At 45.0% G+C, this 27,050-nt stretch overlaps 1 protein-coding gene and 1 long non-coding RNA gene across 4 annotated transcripts; one reads left to right on the top strand and one right to left on the bottom strand.

Annotated features, from left to right (window-relative positions):
* The first annotated feature begins 17,975 nt into the window (after positions 1-17,975).
* On the top strand, positions 17,976-23,089 carry LOC130153927 (uncharacterized). The gene is made up of 2 exons (XR_008823541.1): positions 17,976-20,420; positions 21,957-23,089. It is a non-coding gene; the product is annotated as an uncharacterized LOC130153927 (long non-coding RNA).
* DRD1 (dopamine receptor D1) lies at positions 22,079-27,047 on the bottom strand. 3 transcript variants are annotated; one of them, XM_056349404.1, is made up of 2 exons: positions 25,954-27,047; positions 22,079-25,234 (listed from the first exon to the last, which is right to left on the bottom strand). In XM_056349404.1, exon 2 carries the CDS (start codon positions 25,224-25,226, stop codon positions 23,871-23,873), a length of 1,356 nt encoding a protein of 451 aa, XP_056205379.1. In that variant the 5' UTR covers positions 25,227-25,234; positions 25,954-27,047; the 3' UTR covers positions 22,079-23,870. The 3 variants fall into 3 exon arrangements, with proteins under 3 accessions (XP_056205379.1, XP_056205377.1, XP_056205378.1); XM_056349402.1 differs by having other exon boundaries at positions 22,079-25,845; XM_056349403.1 differs by having other exon boundaries at positions 25,537-27,047.
* Between the last annotated feature and the right edge of the window lie 3 nt (positions 27,048-27,050).

Here is a 27,050-nt window from a genome sequence, read left to right on the forward strand (position 1 = left end):
TCTGCTGTCTCAGGCAATGCTTCCATATCACTGACAGCACATTTCTGTGCTGCTGGATCACCCAGCCATGTAACATGCTTTGGATGAGACAGGGACATCCAAATGCTTTGGACAAGGTGCTAAGTTTCTCAAAGCCCAGGAAATCACATTTTCCCAGTCTTGTAGCTGTGTGCTTTCTCGCATCTCTCTTTCCTTTCTCCTTCACAGGGCCAGATTTTAAAAATAGTGGTTTGATTTGCATTTTTTTTCTTGCCAAGAACATTGTCACTGAGACAAGGGCTGGAGATTTCCTTCTTCCTGGCTATAAACTGACTAACATGTTTCAGGACCAACACATTTCTAACCTGTGCTTTCTCACAGATTTCTGTAGCCATCTCTTCCAGCCGTATGTGCAGAAGGAAAAGCTGCACTTAAGAGAAACTATGCATTTGGAAAACAACTTGCATTATTCCCTGCTTCTTGGCTCAGGATCCAAGGGCTTGGCTCATCACTGCACTGGCTGCAGGGTCAAGGAGGGGACCGAGCAGCCTGTGACAATAACAGCAGGGCAACACCCCCAGCTAGGGATGCAGCCCCCCAGTACCTGGGCAAGAGCTGAGCGGGTCCAAGCGGCCACAGCCAGGGTCAGCCACAGTCCAGAGCCCCGGGCAAGTGCATAGTGATGGGGCAACTGCAAATCAAGCCATAAAGTCAAGGGGCAGGTTTGGGTATAAGACCCCTGCAGCACAGCACAGGCAAAGACCGAGGGGCTGAGCCAAAACGAGCTCTGTGGCCAGCACAGGGCATGTGGATGGGGGCCCAGCTGGGGCTGCCCAGGGCACCAGCGCCTGCTGGCATCCTCATGGCCCTGGCTGGAAGGGACTGTAGAGCAACATGATGATTCCCTTGTCCTGCAGCCCACAGCACCCTGACTGCACTGTTGAGCATCACCACGAGCACTTACCCCAGAGCAGCTCCCAGGAGCTGCTTTGCCCCAGCCAGCTGGATCCTTTGTAGCAGAAACATTTCATTCTTGAAACATTTTTGGCTACACTTTGCCTTAAAAATAAAATGTACAAAATCAATCTGTGTTGCAATATTGAAATCTGACAGCATCCCTCCGCACAGGGCAGCCTGGTTATTAACACAACCACTTATGGCAATTATACCACCTATCTCTAGAAGCAGTGCCATAGCCATCGATACAAGGTGAGATAAAGGAACACGAGCAAGTTTTCTCCTTAATTCATGTGGGACACATGGTAAGCAAGTTTCTGCAAAGAAATGGGTGCACTCAATGCCTTTGCAAATACATCTTCTGTGGAGCTGCAGGTAGTGAGTATGAGGCCCCCTCTGTCAGCTAATGTTAGAAGAGGTATGCAAAGCAAAAGATTTCTGTTTCAGGGCAAGGAAATCATTAGCAGACTTCCAGCGACACAGTGGCGTAAAGCAGAGGTGAATCAACCTTGCAATATAAATTCAGAGAATGACCAAGCATGTCAGGCTAGTAACAGGAAAGTGGCAATTCATGACTATCTGGGCAGTCCTGTGTAGCCAAGATGCCTTCAGCGTGTGGACCACTGCCTGGGAATGAGGCACACCAGTCATCCATCTCATGGCTCTGTCACAAGTGTGCTGTTGGCAATCATCAGACACAAAATGCTTATGGGATGGCGTCGTTCTACATGATGACTCTGTTACTGAACTGTTATTTCCCTGCAAAGCACCTGTCCCGACATGCCTGTTGACATATTAATTCATGGTTTCATTTGTGTGTTGACTTAAGAGAACTTTCTGAGAAATGACATCCTGAAAGACTTCACAGGAAGAGCTAGGGGACTGCAGGCAAGAGAGTACATGTTATTTTATTTGGTGGAAAAAATAAAATATGCATCAAAGCAACTTCATGAAAGTTGTTAGGATGCAGCTTAGCTTTAATTTGTATGTGTAAGATCGCAGGACGCATTTCTACACTGTCACTTCAGTCACATCATTCCATCATTGTCATCACTCATTATTGGCAGCTTTGAATATTTGATTACAACCTCACACATACATGTAGGCCTACCAGCAGGCTCTGATGTCTTGGTATTGTCACAGCTTAAGCAAGATCCTTCTCGACCTGTCATGGATCCTAGACCTTTAAAGAAAACTCATGTAGTTGCAGTTTGAAAAGGGTAAATTGTCTGCTGTCAGCTCACTGCTTAAATCAGTGGCAATCATGTACTTTATCTTAGTGGCAAATTTTGTTAGGTTTCTTTATATAAGCAAAATAGAAAAGCAAAGATCCGGCTTTCATTGCTTAGCAAAGATCCAATTAGTATGGAGGATTTCTCCCGTTCTGCTGAATTTCTGTATGAGCAGTTAACTGCCTTCTACCTCAAATTCTCCTTCAAAGGTAACAGATACAGAATATTTTCTCCTTTTTCTTGCCTTAAGCTGGTTTGCACTGAATGATGTACATTGTAAAAAGACTGTTATTTCAGCCCAGGAGGGGCTGAGGGGAGCTGGTGGATGAAAGGATAAATTTTTAGACATTTCCTTAGAAAACTGTGCTGAAAAGGACAATAAAAAAGGTATGTTACAAAGAAATTTGTCCTCAAGATGTTCTGAGTTCTGATAAAAACTAGGTTTTGCGTATGTTGTTGTTCAGTTAAAATGGACAAAATCGCACTCGATATATTCAGGAATCACTGCAACTGATTTTTGTTAGAAATGAATTAGCCCTGACAGGGCTGTATCTTGCCCAGATTTTAGTGATCTATGCTGCTAAAAGCCCTGTTCTTTGTCTGAGCTGAATCGTCCTCAACAAATACTTTAATCAACCTGGGAATATAAACCAAGAAGTGATGGGGATGTGACTGGATGCTGTTCTGTATCCTCACTGAACCGAGCAGCCCATCACACTGTTCTGGCCACTCTATGGGCTTGCTAACATGATTAAAGCAAAACCTGGGCATTAATTTAGTGGGTGATATCGGTGTGTGGGGAGAGGTCAGAGATGCATGCACGCTGAGCCCAGTTGCTGCAGAGGACCCCGAGTTCAACAGCAGCTGCTCAGTCCCAGAGAGGGAGTGATCCTCTGTGATAGCTACAGCTGACAACGGGAATTTCCAGGGCAAATGTCAGGGCAAACTGCCCCTGTTAGCACACTGAGCACAACAGCAGAGCTGCCTTGTGGTAACGGAACATACAGATGTTTTAAGTCTCCGTTGCAGGGGAGGGGGGAGGAGGGGGGGAGCTCCGTGCATGCACAGCAGAGGAAGAGCAGCTGATGAGGAACAGAGCTTTGGGGAGAGAAAAGCAAAGGTGGTCTTTGCAAGCTCTGTGGACCCTCCGTCATCTGGCTGATAAACCTTGATGCAGTCGGGCAACATAAGCAAAGGAGCTGAACTGGGGAAATGCTGTTAGTCAGGACCGGACTGAACAAAACCCTCACTAACAAGCCTTCAGGTTACCTCTAAAATAGCCCACTTTTCATATCTGATGTATTCATAACGTAGATATTATCTAAAGTGATAGCTCACTTTAATCTTATGTTACTCTGAAACTGCAAAATTTTCTTTCTTTTACTTTTCAATTTTGGCTCTTTCCCTTTATTTTTAAATATATATTAAATTTATGGAGGTTTTACTTTTGCTTGATACAGCTTTGAATTTGCACTTGGGGCAAATAACGATGCTGACACTTAAACAGGTCAGAAAATGTCCTGTGAAAACATTGTTTGGAGAATATCACCTTCCAGCTGAACATCTCAGAAAACCAGCCCCACTCTATATTTTCAGGGACATTCAAAAATACTCAGATTTCAGGTATTTTGTATTTTGCTGCATGCATTCCACATGTTTTCCATGACACACTTAAAAGATACTCCTGAACCTTTTGAATGAGTTAATGCTCTGTCTTCTTTTTGTGAGAGACCTTCATTTTGTAAGACAAAAGGTTTTAAAATTCTCTTTTCTATTTCAGGACAATAGTCACACTAAATAAGAACTCGTGCTTTTATAACCAAATGATTTATCTTTGTATTTTCTGTGGGAGGAGAACTTCTTCATCCAGACTCAGAGCCTGGAATCTCATAAAAATTTCCAAAGAAGTAAGGGCAGCATACATAGGAAATGATGCTTTTTATGGTGGTTTTGCATGTATAGGAGGAAAAACGTCAATGGCTGAGACCACCCCTAGCCCATCCAGCTGTGTTTAATGCATCCTTATTAGAGGGGACTTTGACAGAAGGAAGGAGCAGATGTGGAAGGAGCAGAAAATGCTTCAACTCCTACAGCACCAGGGGTTTGGGGTTCAGAGCCCAAGAGAGAGCACCTATCACTATTAGTAGCCTAGATTTCAGGGCCACATCTACTTCCCAGCCCAGGGATCGCCTGATTCAGAGCCACCTCTACCCAGCCCCAGCTCACCAGCATAGCTTTGCCTGGTGGCTTTTAATATTTGAAAAAATAGCAGGAGTTATGTAACATAGCATATTCTCTTTGAAACACTCAGAGAAAAGAACAAAACAAAAACAAAAAAGAGAAAAAGAGGGGGAAACTTTTACTTTAAAAGGCCTTTGATACTGGGGGGGAATTTTGAAAGGGGTTAGGGTTGAAGCATTTGCTTCACGTTAACAAGTCTTCTCTGTGGGTCGGGGTTAAGATGGCGGTGATTTTGCTTGGACCTAATGCCTCTGGAGAAGGGGAAGAGCAAGTTGCTGCCCGCAGCAGCGCGGCTGGACCTCTTGTGGGCCGGCAAGCACAGAACCTGCCAGGGCTTCCCTGGACCACCAGCACTGAGCTCCCGGAGCAAAGGGTAGGCTGGGACAGAGACCTTCATTTCATTTAAAGCCCTTGCAGAGTTCTCTCTGTTCAGCCTCCCAGTATGGGAGGTCTAATACAGCCAGGGAGAGAGGCACGTTCCCTGCTGCACCCCGGTGCACTGCGTTAAAGACTTTGTCCCCTCGAAATAGCAGGGGACATTTCTAAACCTTCCTGGGGAGCCACAGGCCTGGCTCCTTTCCGCTGGAGCCCTCCTTGTAACCCCGTCCCCATGTGCGCAGAGAGGTGTCCGGCCTGCTGGGAGGTGAAGGCTGCGAGAGCCTTGCTGCCGCTGCCCCGGGGATGCTGCTCGGGAAATTTCTCCCGTTGTGTCACCTCACAGCCAGTCCCTCCTGCCTGGAGCGCAGGATTGTGACATCCCCAGTGCCAAATCTGAACAAGCCACAAAGTAAATCAGCTCTGAAGACAATGTAAAAGATCCGGAGCAAAGCCAGCATGGGTCAAGTAATAAAAGAATACAAGAATGCTCTGGGTTTTTTTATTTACAAGCTAGACTAAATTACACTGTAGTAAGGCCAGAGCAACCAGCCTTACATCTGGATGAGAATTTTATCTCAGCCCTCCTAATGAGAACATGGTGGGGGCTGGAGCAGTTAGAAATCTACCCTCAGGCACCCCTCCACACTCCCCCTGGCTAGCAGCCCTGGGCTGAGGTCTCCGGTGCTCCACACAGCCGCCCAGCTCGCCTGCTGGCTCTCTTCTCCCGCTGCAAATTTTCCAGTTCCTCTCTGGAATGAGCATCATCAAATGTCTGTTTGCCTGACTCATTCCCGCCTGGAGAGGATGACTGAAAATCTGAGCTCACTTTCTACCTCTCGGGCTTGCAACTGAGTTCCTGTGACTCACGCGTTACAGTCTCGGTCTCCTTTGCATTCAGGACACTTCCTAATTTCTCTCCACAATACTGTAAAGATACACTGTCCATGACCCTTTTTTGAAAATGCATTTATATTTTTGTCTTAATCCACTTCTCTCTTTCTGCTGAATGCCTTCACTGTATGTTGCTCTTTCCTGCACCTTAAGCACACAGTCTGAGCCCCATCATACGTCTACATATGTGAAAGGCATCTCTCAGGTATTATTTAAGCTTTCCTCTCTTTTAGCCTGCTTTCCAGGATAAAGTGGACTTCACTGCAAATAGTAAATCATTCCAGGGACAAATTGCTGCTTTTGTTGGGCATATTTTCCAGCAGACATCCTATTTAGCTTTTCAAGCTCTTGGTCCTGTCTGAAGACAGTCATCCGTCAGACGTGCCTGCCTCACCAGCTGAGGAAAAGGCTTCAGAAGAGAGTGTCCTGTGAAAAAATAAGCCCATGGCCCTGCCTGAGCTCCTCATCTCCTGGCGGGCTGTGTTAAATACATCTTAGAGTAGAGATCCTGGACTATCCCATGTTGGAATATTCCTTTCTGTGGTTATTTGAGCATTCAGCCAATGCCTTACCCAACCCCCAGGTTGAATTACAGTGTGTGTGAAGGGCAGAAGTGCATCAGAGGAAATAGGGTGCTAAACTTGAAATTTGTTTTATTGCTTGTGCTTAACCACAAACTGCTCACCTTTTTCTTTAGATGTTTACCATAGTCTACTTATGCTACAATCACATTTATATTTCAAATCTGAATTTTCTTGAAGAAAACAAACAACAAGCAACAGATTCCAATCAGACAATTTGTTTTTCTTCATTTTTTTTAAAGCTTCTGAAGGGTTATCTATTGCTATCTGGATAAACATGGTAAGGTGAAAGATAGTTCAAACTAAATTCAGAGGTGCACACAACATCTTGTTAGGCAAGCTTAGGGAACTTGGGCATGCAAAAGTATAACAAGGAAAGTGAAAAAGAGAGACTGAAATTCTGAATACAGTGCTGCCCATGCAACCTTGCTGGAGTAAGCGAGAACAACCCTTCACATTACCTTCTCCCTGAAAACAAGTGCAGAGAGAGGTGCTGCTTCATGCTGGAAGCAAGATACTGAGCACAGACAGGCATTAGACAACCACTCATGACCCTGCAGGATGAAACCTGTTCTCTCCCTGATGGTCTGATATTCCTCCTGAGCATCCCCTGGGCCAGGGCAGAAACAGGAGAGCAGCAGAGCTATGGCAGCTCCTGCACAGAGGTAGCAGAGCCAGTTTCTGAGATCTAAGCTGGCACCTTCTCCTCATTTGCACCACACGCTGTAGCAATGCTGTTAAAAGGATAAAAGACAATAAAATCAGATGATGGATAATACAATATGGAAGAGAAGATAACGCTGTCTGGGCAATGGAGCAAGCCCTCGGCAGATCTTCCCTTTTTTAGGAAAATAAGTGAAGAGTGACAGGAGATGTGGTAGCAGGCCAATATTCATGGGCCTCAGCAAAAAGTTTCAATTTTGCAAGTTCTCAATAGTCATACCCATCATTCATTCCGAAGAGTTCCAGTATGAGGTGCTAGTTGTAAGTGCAGTGCTATTAAAGCTGGTGGAGCTGTGACAATTTATACTTAATTCACTGTGACTGTACAAAACACTGGTGAAAAATGGGCATGCAGTATGCACTAATAAATTCTGCTTTTGCAACTATTATTTCAAGGGGGTACTTGCTTTTCATGTTCATTTCTTCCTTCACTGGAGCCTGACATTAAACTGAAATTATTTCCTCTCATTTAGAGAGCAATGTATCTGGACACAGTAAAATGCACATCAGCTTTATTATTATCTCACAGAGAAAACAGTGGTTAACTGACAGCAGAATGAAGAGGGATAAAACAATGACATTAGTGTCTGCTTGACAGACGGGGTGGTGCTATATAACCACGAGTCCATTATAGGGGATTTCTCAGATGCTAAGAAGGCTAAATGGCTGAATGACTTACCCAAAATTGATTGCTTTTCTGATCCCAGGTCCCTCATGTTACAGCAGCATTATCTTATTACTTTCAAAATCACTCATGTGGCTTTTTTTAATTATAATTTGACTCTTCTGTAAGGTACCATGCCAACCATCTGGAGCCTGTCAGCTCTGCCCGAGGTATGTAAAGTCGCATGCACCAACACAGGGAGGACAGGAAGGCACAAACAACCCCAACGCTGTGCCCACTGAGGCAGGGACCAGGGAGAGGCTGAAGGTTTTGTGTTTTACCCATGTTACCCAGAAGCAGAATCTTCTGTAGCTGTCGCAGCCTTGCTCAGCTGCCCGCAGGTCAGGCTGGGACTTGGCCATTCACTCAAGCCGATGGGAAATGCTGTTTTTGATTAAGTATGAGGCCACCCATACGTAAATGAACGCATCCCATTGCTCCCTGCAGGAAACGGCCAGGGCTCTGCTTGCTCTGGCTGACAGGGAATATTCCCGGTCCGTATTAGGGAACCAGGTGAGTGGGTGGTTCAGAGCAGAAAGAAATAATGTAGGTGCTGAAAATGAGTGAGGGGATGAGACCTGGAGGAAAATGAAGGCTGGTTTTGTCCTCTCCCTCCTTTTCCTCTCTCCCTTTGAGACTGCAGCTTTTCCATCAGCCTAGATGGTTTCTTTCTCTTTGCCCAAGCTTTCCATGAGCTTTAGGGGAAAACAAGCAAACCAACACTAGCCATTAGCCCAGGCAAGGAGGAGCTGGTTGCTGCAGTTGTTAGTAGTGGGCTGGGGGAGTAGTCTTGGAGCCCAGCACCAAGGAATGCTTTCTGAGTGCCTAAAGAAGAAATAATGTATGGGGTGGTGGGACCATTATGCGAGGTCACCCTGTGACATGTGGCAGTGGAGATTTTTCAGGCTTTCTCCCCTCTAGAAATCTTCAAACACTGGAGAAACTGGTCTGGAAAACAGTGAGGATGTCAATGAAATAAAATAAATACTTTTAGGAGCTAGAGACAAAAGCATTGAGATGTCCGGCCCACCTGAGATGCTCCAGAAAATGAAAACTGTAGCTTGATTCATTGCTGAATTCTTTCAGACAAACTCAGATCCTCTATCTAAGCAATTCTTGTCCTGCTCCCTTCCAATCAGAAGACCTGGATACTTGAAATGGAAATAAATCATGCAAAGGAACTCTGGATTTATCCTTCAGTTCTGGTAATAAAAATCTTCCTTTGATCCTGTAAGTATCCCGTAAGATGTCACACTCATTGCCTGAGCGTGTCAGTAAAACCAAATTACGGACCTGCCATGTTCTTGCTGCCTCTCAATTCCCATGACACAAGAATTGTGAGGGATTCTGCTTCTTTAGGCTCAGATAAATATCAGCCATTTAGTTGCTTTTCTTAAGCTTGTGTTCGGAAAGTTGGTGGGAGCACCAAGAAAACAGGGTCATTAAGTAGTTTTTTCAGTCAGCTAAGAAAAAAAGTAACTATGATGCCTATAGGCATAAAAATTAAAATTTAAACAATTATTCCCCCTCTCTGGACTCATTTTAATACCTCAAAAAGGCCACATTTGGAACACAAAGCCAGAATGCAGCTTGCTTTTATTTCAGACCACTTCATACACTCCTTAGCATCAAAACTTCTGTTCAGAGAGACTAGTAACATACAGAGGATGGGGGCTTTTTAATATCATAGATTATTTTAAATGTACAACATTTTGCAAGCAAATGCAACCCTGCAAAGCTGCTGCAAGCAATTCCTGCTTCGAAGATGTGATGCCTGAAGCCAGACCACAGAAACTCTCTGCATGGTGGGCTGCAAACACCAATTGGATATGTTGTTAGTATAAGGCAAAATTGGTGTGAATTCCTGCAATGCAGGCTGACAGCCTTGTCAGGCTGTTTCCCCCAAAGCTTCTGCCCAAAGAAGCCTTCTGGAGTTAGGTTTGGGCATCACGGCTGGGAGCAGCGACTCGCAAGCACTGATCTTTGCTGCCAGCAGCATGTGAGTGGGACACTACTCCTCTTTCTCAGATTCACCAAATCTTTCAAGTTTCTCTACCATCTTTTGCCTCAATGTGAATGGAAGCTCCAGACGTTCATTTTCCTTTTTAGTTTTGTTTTTTAAGTCCTCTCAAGCTGTGTCAGCTTTAATAGGAAAGACTTTTGCTGGTTTCATTTCCTGGATGGCGATGCTGGAACCACCCTGGGCACACAACACACGCATAGAAGCGAGAGATCAGCAGTATCTTCCCATTCTGACACTCTGGTGTATCCTTTTATTAAAGACAAAAAAAAATGCAAATAAAACCTCTCCCTCTTTGTTCTTGTTTAATAACAGATCCTTAATATTGGAGGGGAAAACCCAGCTCTGCAGCCAACACAGTGGGGCTGGAAGTGGAGGGTCCTGGATTCCCAGCTTCCACCCTCACCGCTGGTCCCCACCTGCCTGTAGCTTTTCTGTACCATTCACCAGGAGGTCCCTTGTCTAGTTGAACAGCCTCCCCTGGGCAGGGAGCCTTCTTAGCCCTGTTCTTCCACCTTTTTCTGGTAACAACTGAAAAACACCTTAACTCATTTCTGTTAAACTACTCATGCAGCAAGGTGATGCTGCTGCAGGAGCAGCACTTTTCGTCTCTCATGTTTAAACTGAAATGTCTCAGATCAGCAGGTGCAGACCTCCCTGGGAGCATCAAAATGGTTTTTTGAAGGCACAGGATGGACACTGCTGCTCCTCTCACCTGTGATACCACCATAGTCAAGGCAGGGAAAATCCTCTGCCTCTGCAGGCCTTGTCTTAGGTCATGTTCAAAACCTCGGTGGAGGTGAGCCCAGTTCCAGGGGCAAGGAGGAGGAGCGTGCTTGGTGGGGATGTATCATCAGAGGTGCTCAACACACTCCCAAGCGCAGCAAAGTTAGGTGGTTCCAGAAACACCTAAACTGCTGAAGTTCAGGTGTATTTTTCCTGGGTGGAATAGCAGAATCCAGCAGAAGGTGCTGCCAGCACCAGCCACCCGCAGAACTGTCTGCCCTCGCTCCAAAGCACAGCAGCCTTTGAGCTTCTCCTCACAACAGCCATAAATTTTCATGTGGGAAATGCAGCTTTCTGTTTCCCCTATTCTCTTATGCTGTATTGACTTCACTGTTGTGACTGACACTTTAAAGTTTGTAGATTTGCCTGAGGCACGTATCCAGCATAGAAAAATCTCTATCCAAACGGCTGAGGCTCAGCAAAGGGATAAGCAACAACTGAGAAAGGGTCTTCTGAGGGAAACATCAGGCAGTCTTAAGGTGGTCTGGAATTCCATCGGAATCGCATTGGGCTAATCAACAGGGGACCTGTGCATGCAGAACTTTGTGATCTCATATATGCCAGGATAAATCTAATGCAAATCCCAGGGAATAAATTATATCACTGTGATTTCATTCAGCCGTAATAGATAAACATTTGTCCATGAGTGACTCCAGCATTTCTTCCCTGTGTGTTGAAGTCTCTTCCCTGCTAATGCATCCCCACAGGAGGGAACGTTTCTTCCGCTAAGCAGGAAACAGAGCAAGAAACCAATCGCATTTTGCTCGATGGGAGAATTTAAAGTACACAGCTGCTCTAAGACAGGGCCTCCTGTGCCAAATGACTGCAGATATGTAACCATGCCCCCACATGGAAAAAAGCGATAAACTCAAGATTCTGAAGATCTGAAACAGAAATTCCTCAAAGCTCAAGAGGATTTATACCTCTGCATATCTCTCCTGAAAACACCTTTCACATTAATCCAGAAAGAGACCAGTTGTCCAGTTCCTTGTAAGCACGTACCCTGCTTTCTGCGTGCTTTAGGATGCATCAGATATTAAGTAGCTGCTCATCTGGCACTGTCTCTTTCCCTAAACGTGCTGATTAGAAAGTGCTCCCAGGCAGAGCGGGGATTGCCTGAGCCTTGTTTCTAATCTTGTTCCAAATGACACAGATAGTCAAGTTAACCAGATGCACTCCGCACGGATCCCACACGGCAGAGCTGCTCCCAGCCCTCGCAGTGAAACAGGAGCGAGATAACAGCTTCAGTGCACGTGGTGACACTGACACGAGGGGTCTGGCTCCCTCCTGCTGCACTTGGCTGAAGAGAACAGCAGGAGCAATACAGTGAACACTTGATCGCTCAGATTTTGCTTAACTCATTGTTTTCCAGTAAACATCATCATATGTGACTGTAGTTCAGGTGACTCGCGAATTCCTTGCAATGACTCAACTTTCTGCGTGTTGGCCAGGTAGCTTTTGCAATTGGAAAATCTGTGGGTCAGGAAACCTTTCTCACCAGGGTGACTTGGTGAGAAACTGCCACCCAGACTGAGTGCAAAGCAGCAGGCTGCACCGGGAGCTGCTGACCAGGACCTAACATCACCACCACGTTTTTGCTCTCCCTTCTCATGCAAACACCCCACCACCTTTGATCCCTGCTCCCAGTTCATGCAGAGAAAGCAAAGGTAAGTAAAACACTCCACATGCTTCCTAATGACTCTGCATAAGGGCTGGCAACTGCCCATAACCCAGAAAGGTTTATTTTGTGGGGTAACCCAAGGCAAGAATTTCTCTCCCATCTAGAGCACAGTGGATATTCCTGCAGGAAAATCATCTTTAATCCTCTTTTGCAACTTTTTTTCAATTATTCTTTTATCTTCATAGGGATGACTGAAAGGAATCACAGATGCCCAAGAATGAAATGTGATTCTTTCCACCACACAGCAAGTTCTTTATTCATGGGGAGGATGTTTGGGATTTTTTTGGGGGTAGTTTTCAGTATTAAATCTGTTCTGCGCAGATGAGAATTCAGATTCATGAAGCCTACTCATTTAATCAAAAATCTTTTCTGCAATTAGGCAGAAGTTCACAGCATGACCAGGATGAAAGAAAAAAGAAAAATTATTCTAAATGTTTCTCAACTTTAGCTGAAGGTTGGTGCCCGTGTCGAGACACATACATTTTCCTGCAGTAGTAAACATCGGGTTTGATTTTTTGCTCCAGTTCTAGCTTCACAAGATAGAATTACTACTTGGGAGCTGAGATCGGAGAAAGGTCAGAGGCTGGCCAGTTAAAAGTAATATTTTTAAGTTTTAATGAAAAAATATTATTTGTTGTATTTTTCTCTGTCCTCCTTGGAAGCAAATGTTGTTTTACTGCAAGGCACTAACGGAATTTGTGCATCACATGGGAGTCCAATGGTAGAGAACAGCACTTACAGCATTAAAAATGCATTCTCCACGTATCAAACCAAAAAAGTGTGCCTCTTGGCAGCACTGGTGGCCTAATTTTGGCTGCAGAATGAATAAAATCAAGGCTTCCACTGGAATTCCAGCATCAGCTCCTGCTGTAGCTCCCGTGCTGCAGACAGGGAGATAACACAGGGAGGCAACCTAAGCAGCCTTTGGGGAGCCCGGGCTGCAGGTGTCCCCTCCATCATCCACACAGAACACACCGTGCTTCACCAGCACTTGCTGAGCATCCCAAGGGCTCCATGTCCTGTTGCAGTGAGTCTGAGGGACTGGATCAGTAAACATTTGTCTCCTGAAATTGCCATGTTTTTCTAAAGCAAAACCACCCCAGCCAGCCCAGGCTGTCTCCGCCTGCCAGAGAAGCACTTGCTTTCCTGGGTAGCCCCAATAACGCAGCAGCAGCGGTCACAGCAGTGATTTCTTGCCAATGATGGAAAGATGCCCCTTGAGCTCCGCTGATGGCAGGCACCCCAGGACCACAGAGCAGTTGCTTTGGTAGCACCCACACTGTCAGTCATCACGTGCCAGCTGCATGGGTGGGGATGTCTCCATCTCCTTGAAATGGAGCGTTCGGAGTTAGCTGACCCTGCCCCCAAAAACTGCTTGTTAAGGGACTGTACAGGTGATTCTTTTTTTTTTTTTTTTCATGGGAGAGGCTGATGTCAAAAAGGAACAGAGGAAGCGCAAGTCCTTTGGGATGCCAGCATGGGGCACAATGTGACAGCTGTAATGTCACGGAGCATTACAACAATGCCCTTGTAGCAAATCTAACAGCAGTGTCCCCTGAACCCCCATGCTCAAGACTGCATTGGTAACAGGAGCAATGGTTCCTCCAAGACTGACAAAGGATAATGACACAAAAGCAGCACTAAAACCTCCTCCTGCATGTTTCTCCCATCTCAGCTTCCCACTGAGACAGAAGTGATGGATTGGAACAAGCTGGAATTAAAGTATGGAATGGCGTTACACCCTGAGCCTGTGGTAACAAACAGTAAATGTGTCGTCCCTGACATCCAAAGTGAAAGATGATATATTCATCACAGGATGCTGGCTTGAGTAACAGCCACAGAAATCATAATAGTTAAATGTCTTAGTACTGCGAATATCCCCAGATATGTGGTGAACAGGCCTGTGCACCACGTGGCCTAATAATTTGTCCATTTTTCCTGTACAGTTTTTCCATGCACTGTGCAAACAAGTGACAGCCCATGCTGTGACGGTGCATCATTGCAGACTGTAGCTCACATGCCTGAGAGAGAACTTCAAGATTGAGAAACTACTTGGCAGCGTTACATGTCATTCCTTTATTTTCCCTAAGGAATGCAAATATAAGGGGCATTTTGATTGACTTTGTTGAAACAATTGCAGTCTGTTTAGTGCGCCTGGGTTATGGACACAACTAAACATCAGCTTGCTGCTATCAAAAGAAGCAACATTACGAGACAATGCTAAATTTCCCAGTTCCAGCTGGTTGAGTATGGAGGGGGAAAACCCAGCTATATGCTGCAAATAAGGGATTCCTTCACAATAAATGAGTCCTTCAGCCCAAGGAAGGGATATTCTCACTTCAGACGCCAGAAAGCGCTTATCGGCAAGGAAGGTCCTCCTTCCTACCAGCACCCTCCTCTTCAGCTCAGTGTCTCCAGGTTTGTTCATGGCATTTCTAGGACACCATTTCTGGACCACCTGGAGTAGAGCATAACAAGCAAGCTGATGCCTTTGTTACAGGTTTAAAATATTACATAAAGTGCATGGGAAAGTAGCATTCAGGAACGATTTTCTGCCAGTCATGGGCAAGGGAAAGAGGTAAAATAAAATAAATAGAATAAAATAGCACAGAAGCCCTTCCATTTTAAGGAAGAGTGTGTTTTCTCCTCAGCCATCCCACCCCACACATCCCCCTCTGCAGCAGTGCGGCTGTTCTATAAACCCCAGAGGCTTTTACCGATGAATCTTCCCTACGTTGAATTTTGAGCATGGCGAGCAAATAGGGGTGGAGAGGAATCACCAGTCCTTTTGCAAAAAGAAAGTGACTGAAATATTGAACACCCCATTGATTGCAGCCGGTGACATGTAAAGCGTTTCCTTTATTGTGTTGGTTTGGGAGGGGAAATGCACGGGGACCATGGACCAGACCGCAGCACCCTCGCAGGGTGGGACCCCACTCAGGCTCCTTGCAGGCACCGTGTCAGGTCGGCACAGTTTTGATGCGGTTGCCCTGATTTACACCCATGTCAAGGGTGGGGAAAAAACCACCCTTCGCTGATGGGTGTTTTTTCCTGGGTGTCAGGATTGATAGCTATACTTTATATTCTATTTGCTTTTATCGGGCAGCTGGGTCTTTACTTAAATTACATGTAGGAGATAGGTGTGTTTGCGCATTAGAGCTGAGTAAATACTGCAAAATAAGATCAGTCGCTGAAAATGTTTTTTGAGATGAGAAGGGCAGATGCTTGGCAACACTGGAAGAGCACTGTTTCAGGGGTTCAGTGTACTGTCCTGACAAAAGGGTATGAGCTCATTGATTTTTTATCCTTTCTTTGAGAATGCCTCAGTCAATACGCTGACTGGGACTCTCCCCTTCCCACTTCGTGATGTGCATCACTCACCTCAGGGCTGTGAGCGTGGAGATCCTGACAACCAGGCTCCCTGGGACACTGCATCTGTGCATGTGCGTCTGTGCAGGGGATGTCAAAAGGATCAGGATAAATAAAGCTTAGACCACGGCTGCCTTACACCAGGACTGGCTGAGTCACAGACAGGATCTTGTGCTGTTATAGTAAAAAAATGTTTACCGTATCCGTTCAAATCACATTCCTACAATTTACTTTATCCTAACAAGTAAAGGAAAAAGAGTCACAATGGAGAGAACATGCATAAAAGATGGGGAAGAGAGAAGAAGAGGTTTGCTTCTGCCGAAAGGCAGCAAGATGGACACAGAGAGCAGGAATTCATATGCTACAGCCCAAGCATGAAAATGCCACATAGAGAGGTAAAAATCCCTTTAAGTCCAGGCCAGGACTCCATCCTTGCATGGTCTACTGAAAGTCCCAGCAAAAGGCCAATTAATGATGCTTATTGTGATGGAAGTTACCTTCACATACTTTTTTTTTTGTTTAAATATAATCAATATTGTACAATGAGGGGGATTAAATAGCACAAGTGGAATTACTAAATGTCAAAATGTTCCTGTTTACACTTGGCTAGGAAATGTTTTCACTAATGCTACACGCTATCACCAAGCTACCCCTATCCCAATATTCCATCCTTTCAAGCAAGAGAGAAATATGACTGGAAGTTTCTGCATTAAACTATTCTCATCAGAACCTGATATTTTTAATTTGAAGAATGTTACAGGTGAACAAAATGCATTGAAAATGCTCTACCTTATAAGGATTGTAATGTTACTTAATCAAAATATTTCTGAAATGTTAATGTTAATATCTTTCTCACTTAGAAAGTACTGGTGCTCTCTAAGATGCAAGTCTTGCTTTTGAGAAAATTAGCTCAAACTGTTTGCAAATAAACCATGAAAAATATGAAATTGGATTAGGTTTAGGACCTACAAAATAGACACCAAGTTGAAAAGTGAATTTTTTGCTCAAAAATAATTTCCCACTGTTCAAAAGTAGCCATTTCCAGGGGCTCCTTTTGCTGTTGTCCCACATCCCAATGGACCTGGTGGGATCCAGGGTTTCAGCAGGCATCAGCAGGACAGAGGAGCTGCTGGAGCAGAGTTTGTTCAGCTGAAAACACAAATCAATATCAAAGTCTAATACAACTACAGAAGAGCAAAGAGGATTAAATTAGATGGTGCCATTTACAACTTCACAATTATGGAAATAGTTACAAAAGCCTTAGAAAACCAGAAAGTGAAATGGAACATAACAGCATCATTAAGTCTTTTTTTTTTTTTTTCCTAATTTAACACACCTTTTACAGAGTAATTTCAAAGTGTATGTTTTAACAGTTTCCCAAACATTTCATCTCCTGGGCACACACATGCTCCTGAACAGGCAGAGCACGACCAGCTCCACCTGCACATCACGAAGTGCCGACTCCCAGCCTCAGCCCGGTCCCAGTGCCGTGTGGCTGAAACGTGCTTCCAAGCACAAGGTCACGCACAAAGGACTGCTGGCAGTAACGATCGATGAGTCCTGACAGGTCTGTCCTTTTAACACAGGCGATACAGGCCTGCTTCATCTCCTGTGGTCTGCTTCTGTAGCAAAGAAATATATTAATTTAAATTCACTTCTCATCACTTCCACACACTGTGAATCTGCTAATTGAGAGCTGTATATGTGTACGTGCATGCACATGGAAGAAAAATTATTGTTACTGGCACAGAATGGCATCCAAATGATTAGGAAAAGTAGCACCATCAGAAACTCCTTTATTAACAGAGAAACAAAATAAAAACAATCTGTAATTCTTTCTCTGAAATTAAGAAACTTTGCAATGGTAGTTTAGTTCAGTGAAACCTTTGGCTTCTCACATCAGTGGAACGAAAATCTAGGAAGCAAATATTTCTCTCATTCTGTGTCTACTTTCAAGATTTCAAAACATCTCCTTGTCTTAGAAAAATGTGAAAATAATAATTTAATCATCTGAAAATCAAGGGATGGGAGCAGGTAAAAGTTTAGAACAATCAAATTGTTTAATGGAAGCCACATTAAACTATTTCATTTTATTTTTAATATTTAACTTCTTTGTCAGTATTTTCAAACCAGAGATCTGATCTGAGTTTTAAAAATCTAACACTGCAAACTGACAACTTAAGTAAATTAAAAATACAGAAATTAATTCTGAAAATACCAGAACATCCTCCAATGATATATTCAAACAACACTGTTTTATTTTGTTTTGTTATTTGAAATATCCCACAATCAGTTTTTGTTCTGTTGGGTGGAAACTATTCAAACAGGAAAAAATCCAACTGATTTAAAGGGAAACTACTGACATAACAAATACAGGACATCCAAGAAAAACAAACATATGGGTTACCTGGAGCAAAGCAAAGTGTAAGTTAGCTGTACAAATCCCCTACTGCATAATTACAGTAATACATAATTACAAATTTAATTTCTTTCTGAGTCAAATCACAGCCTGAAGCCAGACCTGATCCCGGACTAGATCCTCTGCTGAGCATCCCACAGCAGTACTGAGCACCCCATGGCAATACCGAGCATCCCACCACAATGCTGAGCATCCCACCAGAGTGCTGTGCATCCCCCCACAGTGCTGAGCATCCCACAGCAGTGCCAAGCATCCCACCGCAGCGCTGAGCGCTCTCAGGCTGGACTGAGCCCAGCTGGCGTCGGGGCAGTGCAGGCTGTACCCACCTGGCCCCAAAGCAAAGCCACATTCCCCGCGGAGCCAGCCCCGTGGTGATGCAGGGACTGGCAGGTGGTTTGCTCCTTGGGGCTGGCTGGGACAGAGCTGGACCTGGGACAGAGCTGGACCTGAGCCTTTCCTTCACCCATGCCCTCCGGCTGCCTGGGATCGCGGCACAGGAACTGGAGCACAGGGTTCCCCGGTGCCATCATCCCCAGAACTGCTCCCCTGCAGCCAGCCCTGGAGCCCTTTGCCACTTGCTCTTTTGTGCCTCTTGTACTCCAAATCATCCATCCCACCATATCCACAGGGCGATGATGAACAAGGGCCAGGATATCCCTCTAATCCCCATGTTGCCTTCCTGGGTGAAACCAGCCCATCCAGAGGGACAGAAACTAAAGCAATTCTGTTGACACAAATCCTGTTATTTCAGTGCAGAACCTGGAGCCCGGCTCTGTTGTTGCTGCTCCTCGTGACTGGTAACAGGATTTGCACCACGCTGCCAGCACCATCCATCACCACTGCCCACACAGGCCTGAGGAAACTCCTTCACCAAAGAACAGCCAAGAACGTCCCTCCTGGAAAGGGGAAGGAACAGCCTGGTGGGACCGAAAGGGAAACGCAGTCAAATTAGAAAAGCAATGGCCACCAGCACAGCAAGGCCAACAGCCTTCTCCTGTATCATTGTCCAGAGTTTTTTTATAGAAATAGAATAAAAACAGGCATGACAGCAAATTGTCATTTCATTCCGACCATAACTGTAAAGACAGCTCACATGAAAATAGCCATCGTATACTCAATTTACATGTTCAGCCTCAAAACTGCATGTGTAGAAACATGCTTCCAACGGTGCTCTGGAAAAACCTGTGCCTGGCTGGGGAGGTGGGAGCTCACAAGCGCATCCCCAGCTTTGGGATCTGGGGCTGGAAAGGTCAGCACCGTGCAAACCCCGCAGCCGGCCACGGGCTCCAGGAGGCAGTCGGACAGCCCGGACCCACTCGCAAAGGGGCATCACCACCCACCTGATCCGAGGCTCGTGGCTGGAGCCCAAAGCTCAGCTCAGCGCACAGCCCACCTGTACTGCAACAGCACACTGCAAGAACATTTTGGCTATGTGTTTCAGTCTTTTAAAAGCTGCAAAATAGGTAGCACTGTTTTCCTTATTCTTTCAGTCACATTCATTGTGTGGCTACATAAGTGGTATCACTACAACTTATTCTACTATCATTATATCAAAACCCAAAAATATTTACTGGAATAATCTGTCTCTCAAGGTACTAATCAAAGCAGGTTTTTGAGATTTCAGTCAGATTTGGGTGCTTCTGAAAACTATTGATTTCAAAATATCCAGGACTGGCTCCCAATAACTGTTATTAAAACTACATCAGCAAAAAGCATTTCCTCTTTCATCTTCTATCTTTTGTCCGCTTTGTTAAGTTAGAAACCCAAATCAGCATAAAATGCTTGCCAAGAGAAGGGAGAAATACATTCAGATTTAATCTAGTGATTATGGTTCATTTGTTGCAAACAGCTCCTTCAACAAGGCCATCAGGTGAATGATTAAACTCTTCCATCCACAAACAGAAGAATACCTTCAGTCACAAGGAAGCAATGCAGAAAAAAAGGTTTCCAGGTTTCCCAGGTTATTTGCAGGCACATCAGAAAGGTACACAGCAGGACTCACTCTGCAGGGGAAAATACTGCTGGGGCTGGGGGGGGGGGGGGAGGGAAGGCAGGGAGAAAAGTACCTGATGCTCATGGGGTAGACAAGGTGGCCATCCTGGTGGGAGCAGTGACAGTGACATCCTGGTGTCCTGGCACCTCCCTGCTTCTCGGTGGCTCTGCTTCTGCCCAGCCACATATGGCAACACATGGTGGGAAAAATATTCCTGGGGAAGCATTTCACTTAAGTGGCTGTTATCCCAAAGGTGACGTTATTGCAAATGAACTTCTGCTGCTCTGTCCTCCAGAACAGCAGAGGCTGCGGCTGCCTGCTAGCAGGGAACAGTAAGCCCTCCTCACAGGCTGCTCACAGGGTTACTATGGCCAAACCGTATCTGTTAATTCCCTACTATCAGCTCTGGCATGTCTCCAGCCCCTGGGGTGCACTGTGACATTGGTGTGACCAGCAGTTTCCGCAGACCACTGGTTTCAAGCAGCTGGGCAGCAGGCACAGAACAGGTAATACAGCTCCCGAGCAATTAACTCAGCACATAAATAGAGTAGCAGTTAGCAGGTACATGCTGTTGTCCCTTCTAGTCACCCCTGACACTGGTCTCCAGGCTCTGCAACAGGTAAGAGAGGCATTTCTGGGTGCAGGCTGGGACTCTTGGCTATGCTGGAGGGTAGGATTTTAATTTGGACTTTCTCTCAAGTAAAGGGTTACTGGGGCTGATAAAGCCAAACAGGGTGACAGAATGGCTCTGGCAGCGGTGGGAGGAAAGGAGGAGAGGTAAAGAAACCCACATTGGGAAGGCTGGAAAATAAAGGGGTAAATGGGGTACGTTGGTAAATGCGGATCAAGGCGAATTCATGGTATTCTAAGATGAATGTAAGGGAAAGGGGTAGAAGCAAAAAACAGTTTAAATAGGACAAGAGATAAAACAATTAAATCAACTCGGCAGATGGACTCCCCTGCCCTGCCTTTAGCAGGGCGCCTGTCCCCCCACAGGGAAGCACCCAGCAGCAGGAACAGGTCGCACTTCTCCACTGACCTCTGCAGAGCCCCTCAGAAACTCCGGTCCATCCACAAGGAGGGAGGTCCTGGGATGGCTCCTGGTCACACTAGAGCAACCATTTGTTTCAGAACACAAATCATCCCCATATAAATTAGTACAAAAACAGCATCTTGCTTTACATGATCTCCTTCAATGGTATTTTGTATTTTGCTATTATATCAGACTGCTGGGAGTTTTGAGAATAAAAGCTTTTGAAGGCACATGTATTTAACTAAGCAACCACAGAACTTCATCTTTGGCCTGTATAATTTTTAAGAATTCCTCAAAAGTAAAAAAAAAAAAAAAAAAAAAAAATTTGGGCATCAGCACCCATGCCAGGAAATTTTACCCAAGGAGCTAAGGAAGCCTGGGGGCAGGCGTGCCTCCCTGCTGCCGTCAGTGCCCCAGGGAAGCCGGCACCAAGGGGAGCTGGACACCTCCACAGCTCCTACGCCAGCTCAGATCCCAGCTGCTGAACGCATGGGTCACTCCAGTAATCCTTGAGGCAGAAGTGACCATGGTTGTTCATTCCTTCATTTCAAAACGAATCTGCTGACAGAGGCAGAAACAAAGTCGAGGGCTGCCACAACCAGAGGGACAGTGCTGTGCTTCAGCTGTACCCACCATCGCCTCGCTTCTGAAATGACTCTTCTTGTTCCAAAACACAGACGCTAGCAGCAGGGCTGTACCAGGCTCTGAAAAGCAGTGCCCAACTTGGGGGGAAAAAAAAGAAGAAAAAAAAAAAAGCAACAATAAAAGCATGCAATAAACCAAACTCACTACTCATACACCAAGGCAAAAAAAAAAGAAAAATCATTTAAGTAAGAGTTACCAGCAGATTGAGCTTTACACATTTTAACTAGTTACATTAAAACAGAATGTGGTTGTTTCCAAACCGTTTTTACTGCTTTCAGATCCTAGTTTAGAGCAAAGGTTCAGAGGTCTCTCAGCAGAGAGGGCTTTCTCCTGCTTGTAATAAAAATTCCCATCTGCCTCACAGGTGTGATCCCAAATGAGGGCAAATGGAAAAAGAGGAAACGTCCTCGCCTTTAACACACGATACAACTGCCAAAACCCAGCGTGTATTTAATAAATGCAATGTAGATTGCTTCATTTGACCTCCTGTTCACAAAATAATTTTATTATATGTATGAAAGCAGCATACAGGCAATAAAATTATGAAAACATTCACAATACATAAATACACAGACCTGATGCAGGATGTATATAGTTCATAAGACTTTAAAATTTTTTTCCTCTCAGTTCTCTTTTCCTGACAACACATTTTGTTGATATACGTTATGAAAAAAGTTGCTCCAAAGGGTATTTTCTGCCGTTCAGAAAACAAAAAGCTTTCTTTGAATGCTGCTGAGTATCAACACCCAATGTTCCTGTTGCTAATGTTCACTGATTGCTTTAGCATGACAAAGGGAAAGCAGCAGGGAAGGACAACGGAAAAGTAGCAGGTTTTTTTAATTAAACATTGGCAACTTTTTTTGGAGCTCACAGGAAGTTTCTGATGTGGGGGCTGCAGTTCCATCCATATTTAGAAATGTCTTAATCCAAAATGGTAATGAGGCACTATTCCTTATTTGAATGGACTATCGACATGGCAATTACTAAAATGTAACGTTCTCCCAGTTTCCAAAGTAAAGCACTAGGTACCTCACTTTTTAATTCTGACTGTGATACAGCAGCAGACAGACAGCATGATCCTGGTGGTACTGCAATAATACAGACGGTAACGAGGTTTGGCATGTTTACTACCATTATAACCAATTGTGTTTGTTCAGAAAAGATATCCAAGACTTGAAATAAGAAAAGTCTGAGAAAGCTGTTTATCTTACATAAATACAAAACGTTATCTACTAAGAACTGTTATCTAAGAAGCTTTTCTTCTCAAATTGGAGTCTTCTTAAGGTTGTAGTCATATTTAAGGTATTTACAGACCCACAAACTTGACATTCTAGCAAAGTCTTTGTAACATGAAACTTTTTAAAAATAAATAGCAGCAATTTCTTTTATTTCTATAAGGGAAGATAATTCACAACTCAGTCAACGCTGGTCCTATCTTTTGAAAGAAATCCCACTTTAAAAAAAAAAAAAAGCCCACAAGCAAATGAACTCCACACAGCATCAGGTTTGTAGATTCCTTCATTTCTTGCTGAGCTTCTTAACATTCCTTCACTCCCCTCACCAGCTCTCCAGACTATCAGAGCTTGTAATAAAGTGCTGACTGGTTGACTGGTCAAAATGCAGTTATGACACTCCAAAAATATCCCATTATTTAAACATCTTAAATAATATAAATAAAGCTAGATCTGTTATAACATATGAAAAATATCAATTTAAAACAATAAAGAAATAAAACCAGTATCAACATATTACCTCCCAAAGCTTTAAAAATAACCATTCTCATTATAAGGCTCAATTATTTGTCAGAAATAATTTTAAGAAGGCATCTACCTACCTTTACAATCCCTCAGTCTTTAATTAGGACCTGTTAACACCCACTACCACAAGACACAGCAATCTTTTAACTTCTAGTAAACATTAATCTTTAAATACTTAACATTTATCTTTTGCCTCATTTTCAGCTAGAAATTGGTTTCTCTGTGTAAAGAAGCAGTATTTTGTCACTGCACTGTATCTAAATTTGTATATTTTCCTCAGTATGAACAGTACAGTTTAATATCCTTTTTTTTAACCAATTTTCAGTATCTTTTCTGTTTATTGTTTAAAATATTAAATTTGCTTTGAATGCCGGGAAAATTAATTCTGGGCTTGGTGTAAATGTGTATTTCTCCCTAGAGCTTAGTTTCTTACCAAAAAAAAAATCTTGTGTATCTTTTTTTTTTTTTTTAAAGACTATTACAATACACACTATTGGGTCTTGCTGAGTAAACCTTACTGTTCAGGTTTTATGCTGCCCATTTTGTGTAATGGGGTTGATCTTTTCCAAAGAAACATCAGCTTCATAATCCAAGATACCCGACAGTGCTGGAGACATTTTCTCCAAGGTCTTAGATAGCTCCCCCTCTTCTTCCTTTTTGAGAGGTTCTTCTTCTGGACAGATAATTGCATGTGGAATCAGATAAACCAGATTAGACTCTTTGGGGCTGGACCCTTTGGGCTCATGTTGGCTCGAAAAAACAACTGCTCCGTTATTGTTAATACTAACAGTCTCTATAGCATTGCCGGACATAGGGCAGAGCCTGTAGCATCCCAGCAGGGTTGAAAATGCCTTGCGGAAATCAGCATTGAAGGCATAAATGATGGGGTTGAGGGAAGAATTAGCCCATCCAAACCAAACAAAAACATCAAAGGTGGTGGAATTAATGCAGAAAGCTTCTGCTCCCTTGGATGGCTGGGTAGGCTCGCAAAAGGGAATCATGCAGTTCAATACAAAAAATGGCAACCAGCAGCACACAAACACCCCCATGATCACCGACAAAGTCTTTAAAACCTTCGTTTCCCTCTTGAAGGACATTTTGAAGTTGCTCTCTGGTTGCTGGCAGTCCATACTGCTTCTGTTGCCACTCGTGTTCTGGCAGTTCTTGGCATGCACTGCTGCTCTCTCCAAAGCTGAGATGCGTCGTATTTGCTTCTGAGCAATCCGGTATATCCTCGTGTAAGTTACTATCATGATGGCCACAGGTATATAGAAGCTAATTAGAGAAGAGGAGATGGCATACATCCTGTTTAGGCTAGAATCACAGTTGTCCATGCTTATACCTTGTAAACTGGCATTTAGGTCCAAAAAGCTTGTGGTTGTAGCCTTGTGCCAGTTCAGCTGCACAGGGATGAAGGAAATCAACACAGACAAAGTCCACGCCACGCTGATCATGATGAAGGCTGCCTTTGGGGTCATCTTCCTCTCATACCTAAACGGGCTGGAGATGGCCCAGTATCTGTCCACACTAATGACGCAGAGGTTTAGGATGGAAGCTGTTGAGCACATAATATCAAAGGCCACCCAGATGTTGCAAAATGAACCAAAAGGCCAGAAACCAGCGATCTCAGCCACGGCTTTCCAAGGCATGACCAAAACTGCCACTAAGAGATCTGACACGGCCAAGGAGATGACAAAGAAGTTGGTCACCTTGGACCTCAGGTGGCGAAACCTAATGACAGCTGCACAGACCAGCGTGTTTCCCAGCAGCGTGGAAAGGATGAGGAGCGAGAGGAAGCAGCCTGTGAGGATCCGAAAGGAAGAGTCCCTTTCCACCAGCAACCCTTCCCCATCCATAGTGGTGTCGTTCCAAGTCATAGTTTCTCCTGAGGGAAAATCATATCATGATTTTCATGATGACATCAGCTCCTTTCCTTGCAGAGATCACAGACATCAGACGTCCATTAATTACTCATCACCAAATAGACCAAAAGGTCCTTTCTTACAGTCCCTTCGCCCCCAGAAGGACTTCACCAACTTTGAATCATCCTGAACAACACTGAAAGCTCTACGAGCAAGAACTGAAAATGCACTAATCCAGTCTACCCTACAGACTGTTTTTTAAGCAATCCCTTCAGAAACACACTGCACCACCCCAGCATGAAGTAGCCTAATTCAGACAGCTCACCTGCAAATGTTCTGCTGCTGTCCTCTGCAAATATACCCCACAGACAGGGAAGCAATCACTTTTCCATGCTTGCATATATTCCCACTTAAATAGGCTATTGATCGAGTGTTTCCAGCGTCCACTGCACTAGCCCTTCATATTTACTGAAGCATGCTATACGAGGGGCTTTTCCTCTAGTTTCCTAAATGTCTCACTGATGAAACACTCCATCCTTCCTCCTCGGCACACTCCTGTTACAAAATGCATCAGTTCTCTGTTTCCGGGCAGCGTCAGAAAGCAAATCTTCACTTCGTTTCAAACTGATTTACACTTCCAAGACAAAGAAAATACACATACAGTAAGTGTGTTTTAAAGGTTTTCAGTAAGAAGTAGCTCAGGTTATTTAGCTTTATTTAAATGAGAAATGCTGGCTCCTACCTTTCACCTCTGATTCTCTGTTTGCTCTGGGATGCAGGGCCGTCTCTCCTCCTCTTTTAGTTTTGGAATTGCATAGCAAATCTTACATACAAAACCAACACTGAAACACTGCATTGCATCAGGTGTGTGTGTGTTTTCCCTGAAAGTGCAAATTGGCAGGGGAGAAGTAAAAACCAGGAGAGTTTGACCATCAGGAATTAGTTTTCAGGGGAGCAGCAGATCGGTGCTGTCGGCCTGCATGTGACGGACCCCACCGGCGTGTGCCCAGCTGCCTCCATCCCACAGCCCCTGCCCATCATTCCACAAACTTTGTTGGCCGGAGCAGTCCCAGCCGCACTTTGTACATCCCGTCGAAGCGGCACATCAGGGTAGGTCATCCCAGTCAAAAGGCACGGTATTCCCAACACTGGCAAGAGCCGAGCACCGGTTCTTTCTTCTGTCGTTCACTCTTAGGAGAAAGAGGGGCGAGAGGAGGGGGGGGGGGACGCTGAGCCACCCCACCTCGGCCAGGGCGCGGCTGCGGTGCCCGCGGCGGGTTCCTCGTCCAGCGGGGCCAAGTCGCTTTAACGCTGCGCTGCCAGGTTATAGCTCCTCATAACTGCCCCGGAATAATCCCACCTCCCGCTCAGCGGGGCTGCGCTCCAGGGATCGGGCCCAGCTTTCACCATGCTTTTTCCCTCTCAGGAAAGCGCCGGCGGAGGCAGCTCCTCACGCTCTCCCGCAGCCCGCCCCGGGCCGCGCATCTCCGGTGCCGGGGGGTCCCGGCGGCGAGGGCTTCCTCCTGCCCGGGGCAGGGCTCGGCAGCATCGCCCCTCCAGGAAAGCTCTGCCTGCTCGGCGTCTCCTTCCTAAAGGATTAAGACAAGGGAAAGACAGGCATGGAGGCACGCAGCAGGCAAAAAGCAACCCCTCTTCGCCTCCTCTAACATCTTCGGTCGGGCGCAGCTTCTTCTGGGCAGCCTCTCCCCGGTTTTAACGCCTTCCTGGGGAATGACCGCCCGGCAGGCTGCCGGGGCGAGCGGCAAAGCCGGGCTCCTGGAGCGGCGAAATTACTTTGCCCCGTCCCGAGCTGCGGCCGCCCGGGGTGCCGGCTGAGCG

This window comes from Falco biarmicus, chromosome 8 (genome assembly GCF_023638135.1).
Source record: "Falco biarmicus isolate bFalBia1 chromosome 8, bFalBia1.pri, whole genome shotgun sequence".
NCBI lineage: Eukaryota > Metazoa > Chordata > Aves > Falconiformes > Falconidae > Falco > Falco biarmicus.

What these genes read in the sequence shown, in the direction of transcription:
- DRD1 (XM_056349404.1), bottom strand. Translation starts at nt 25,226, where the DNA reads ATGACTTGGAACGACACCACTATGGATGGGGAAGGGTTGCTGGTGGAA.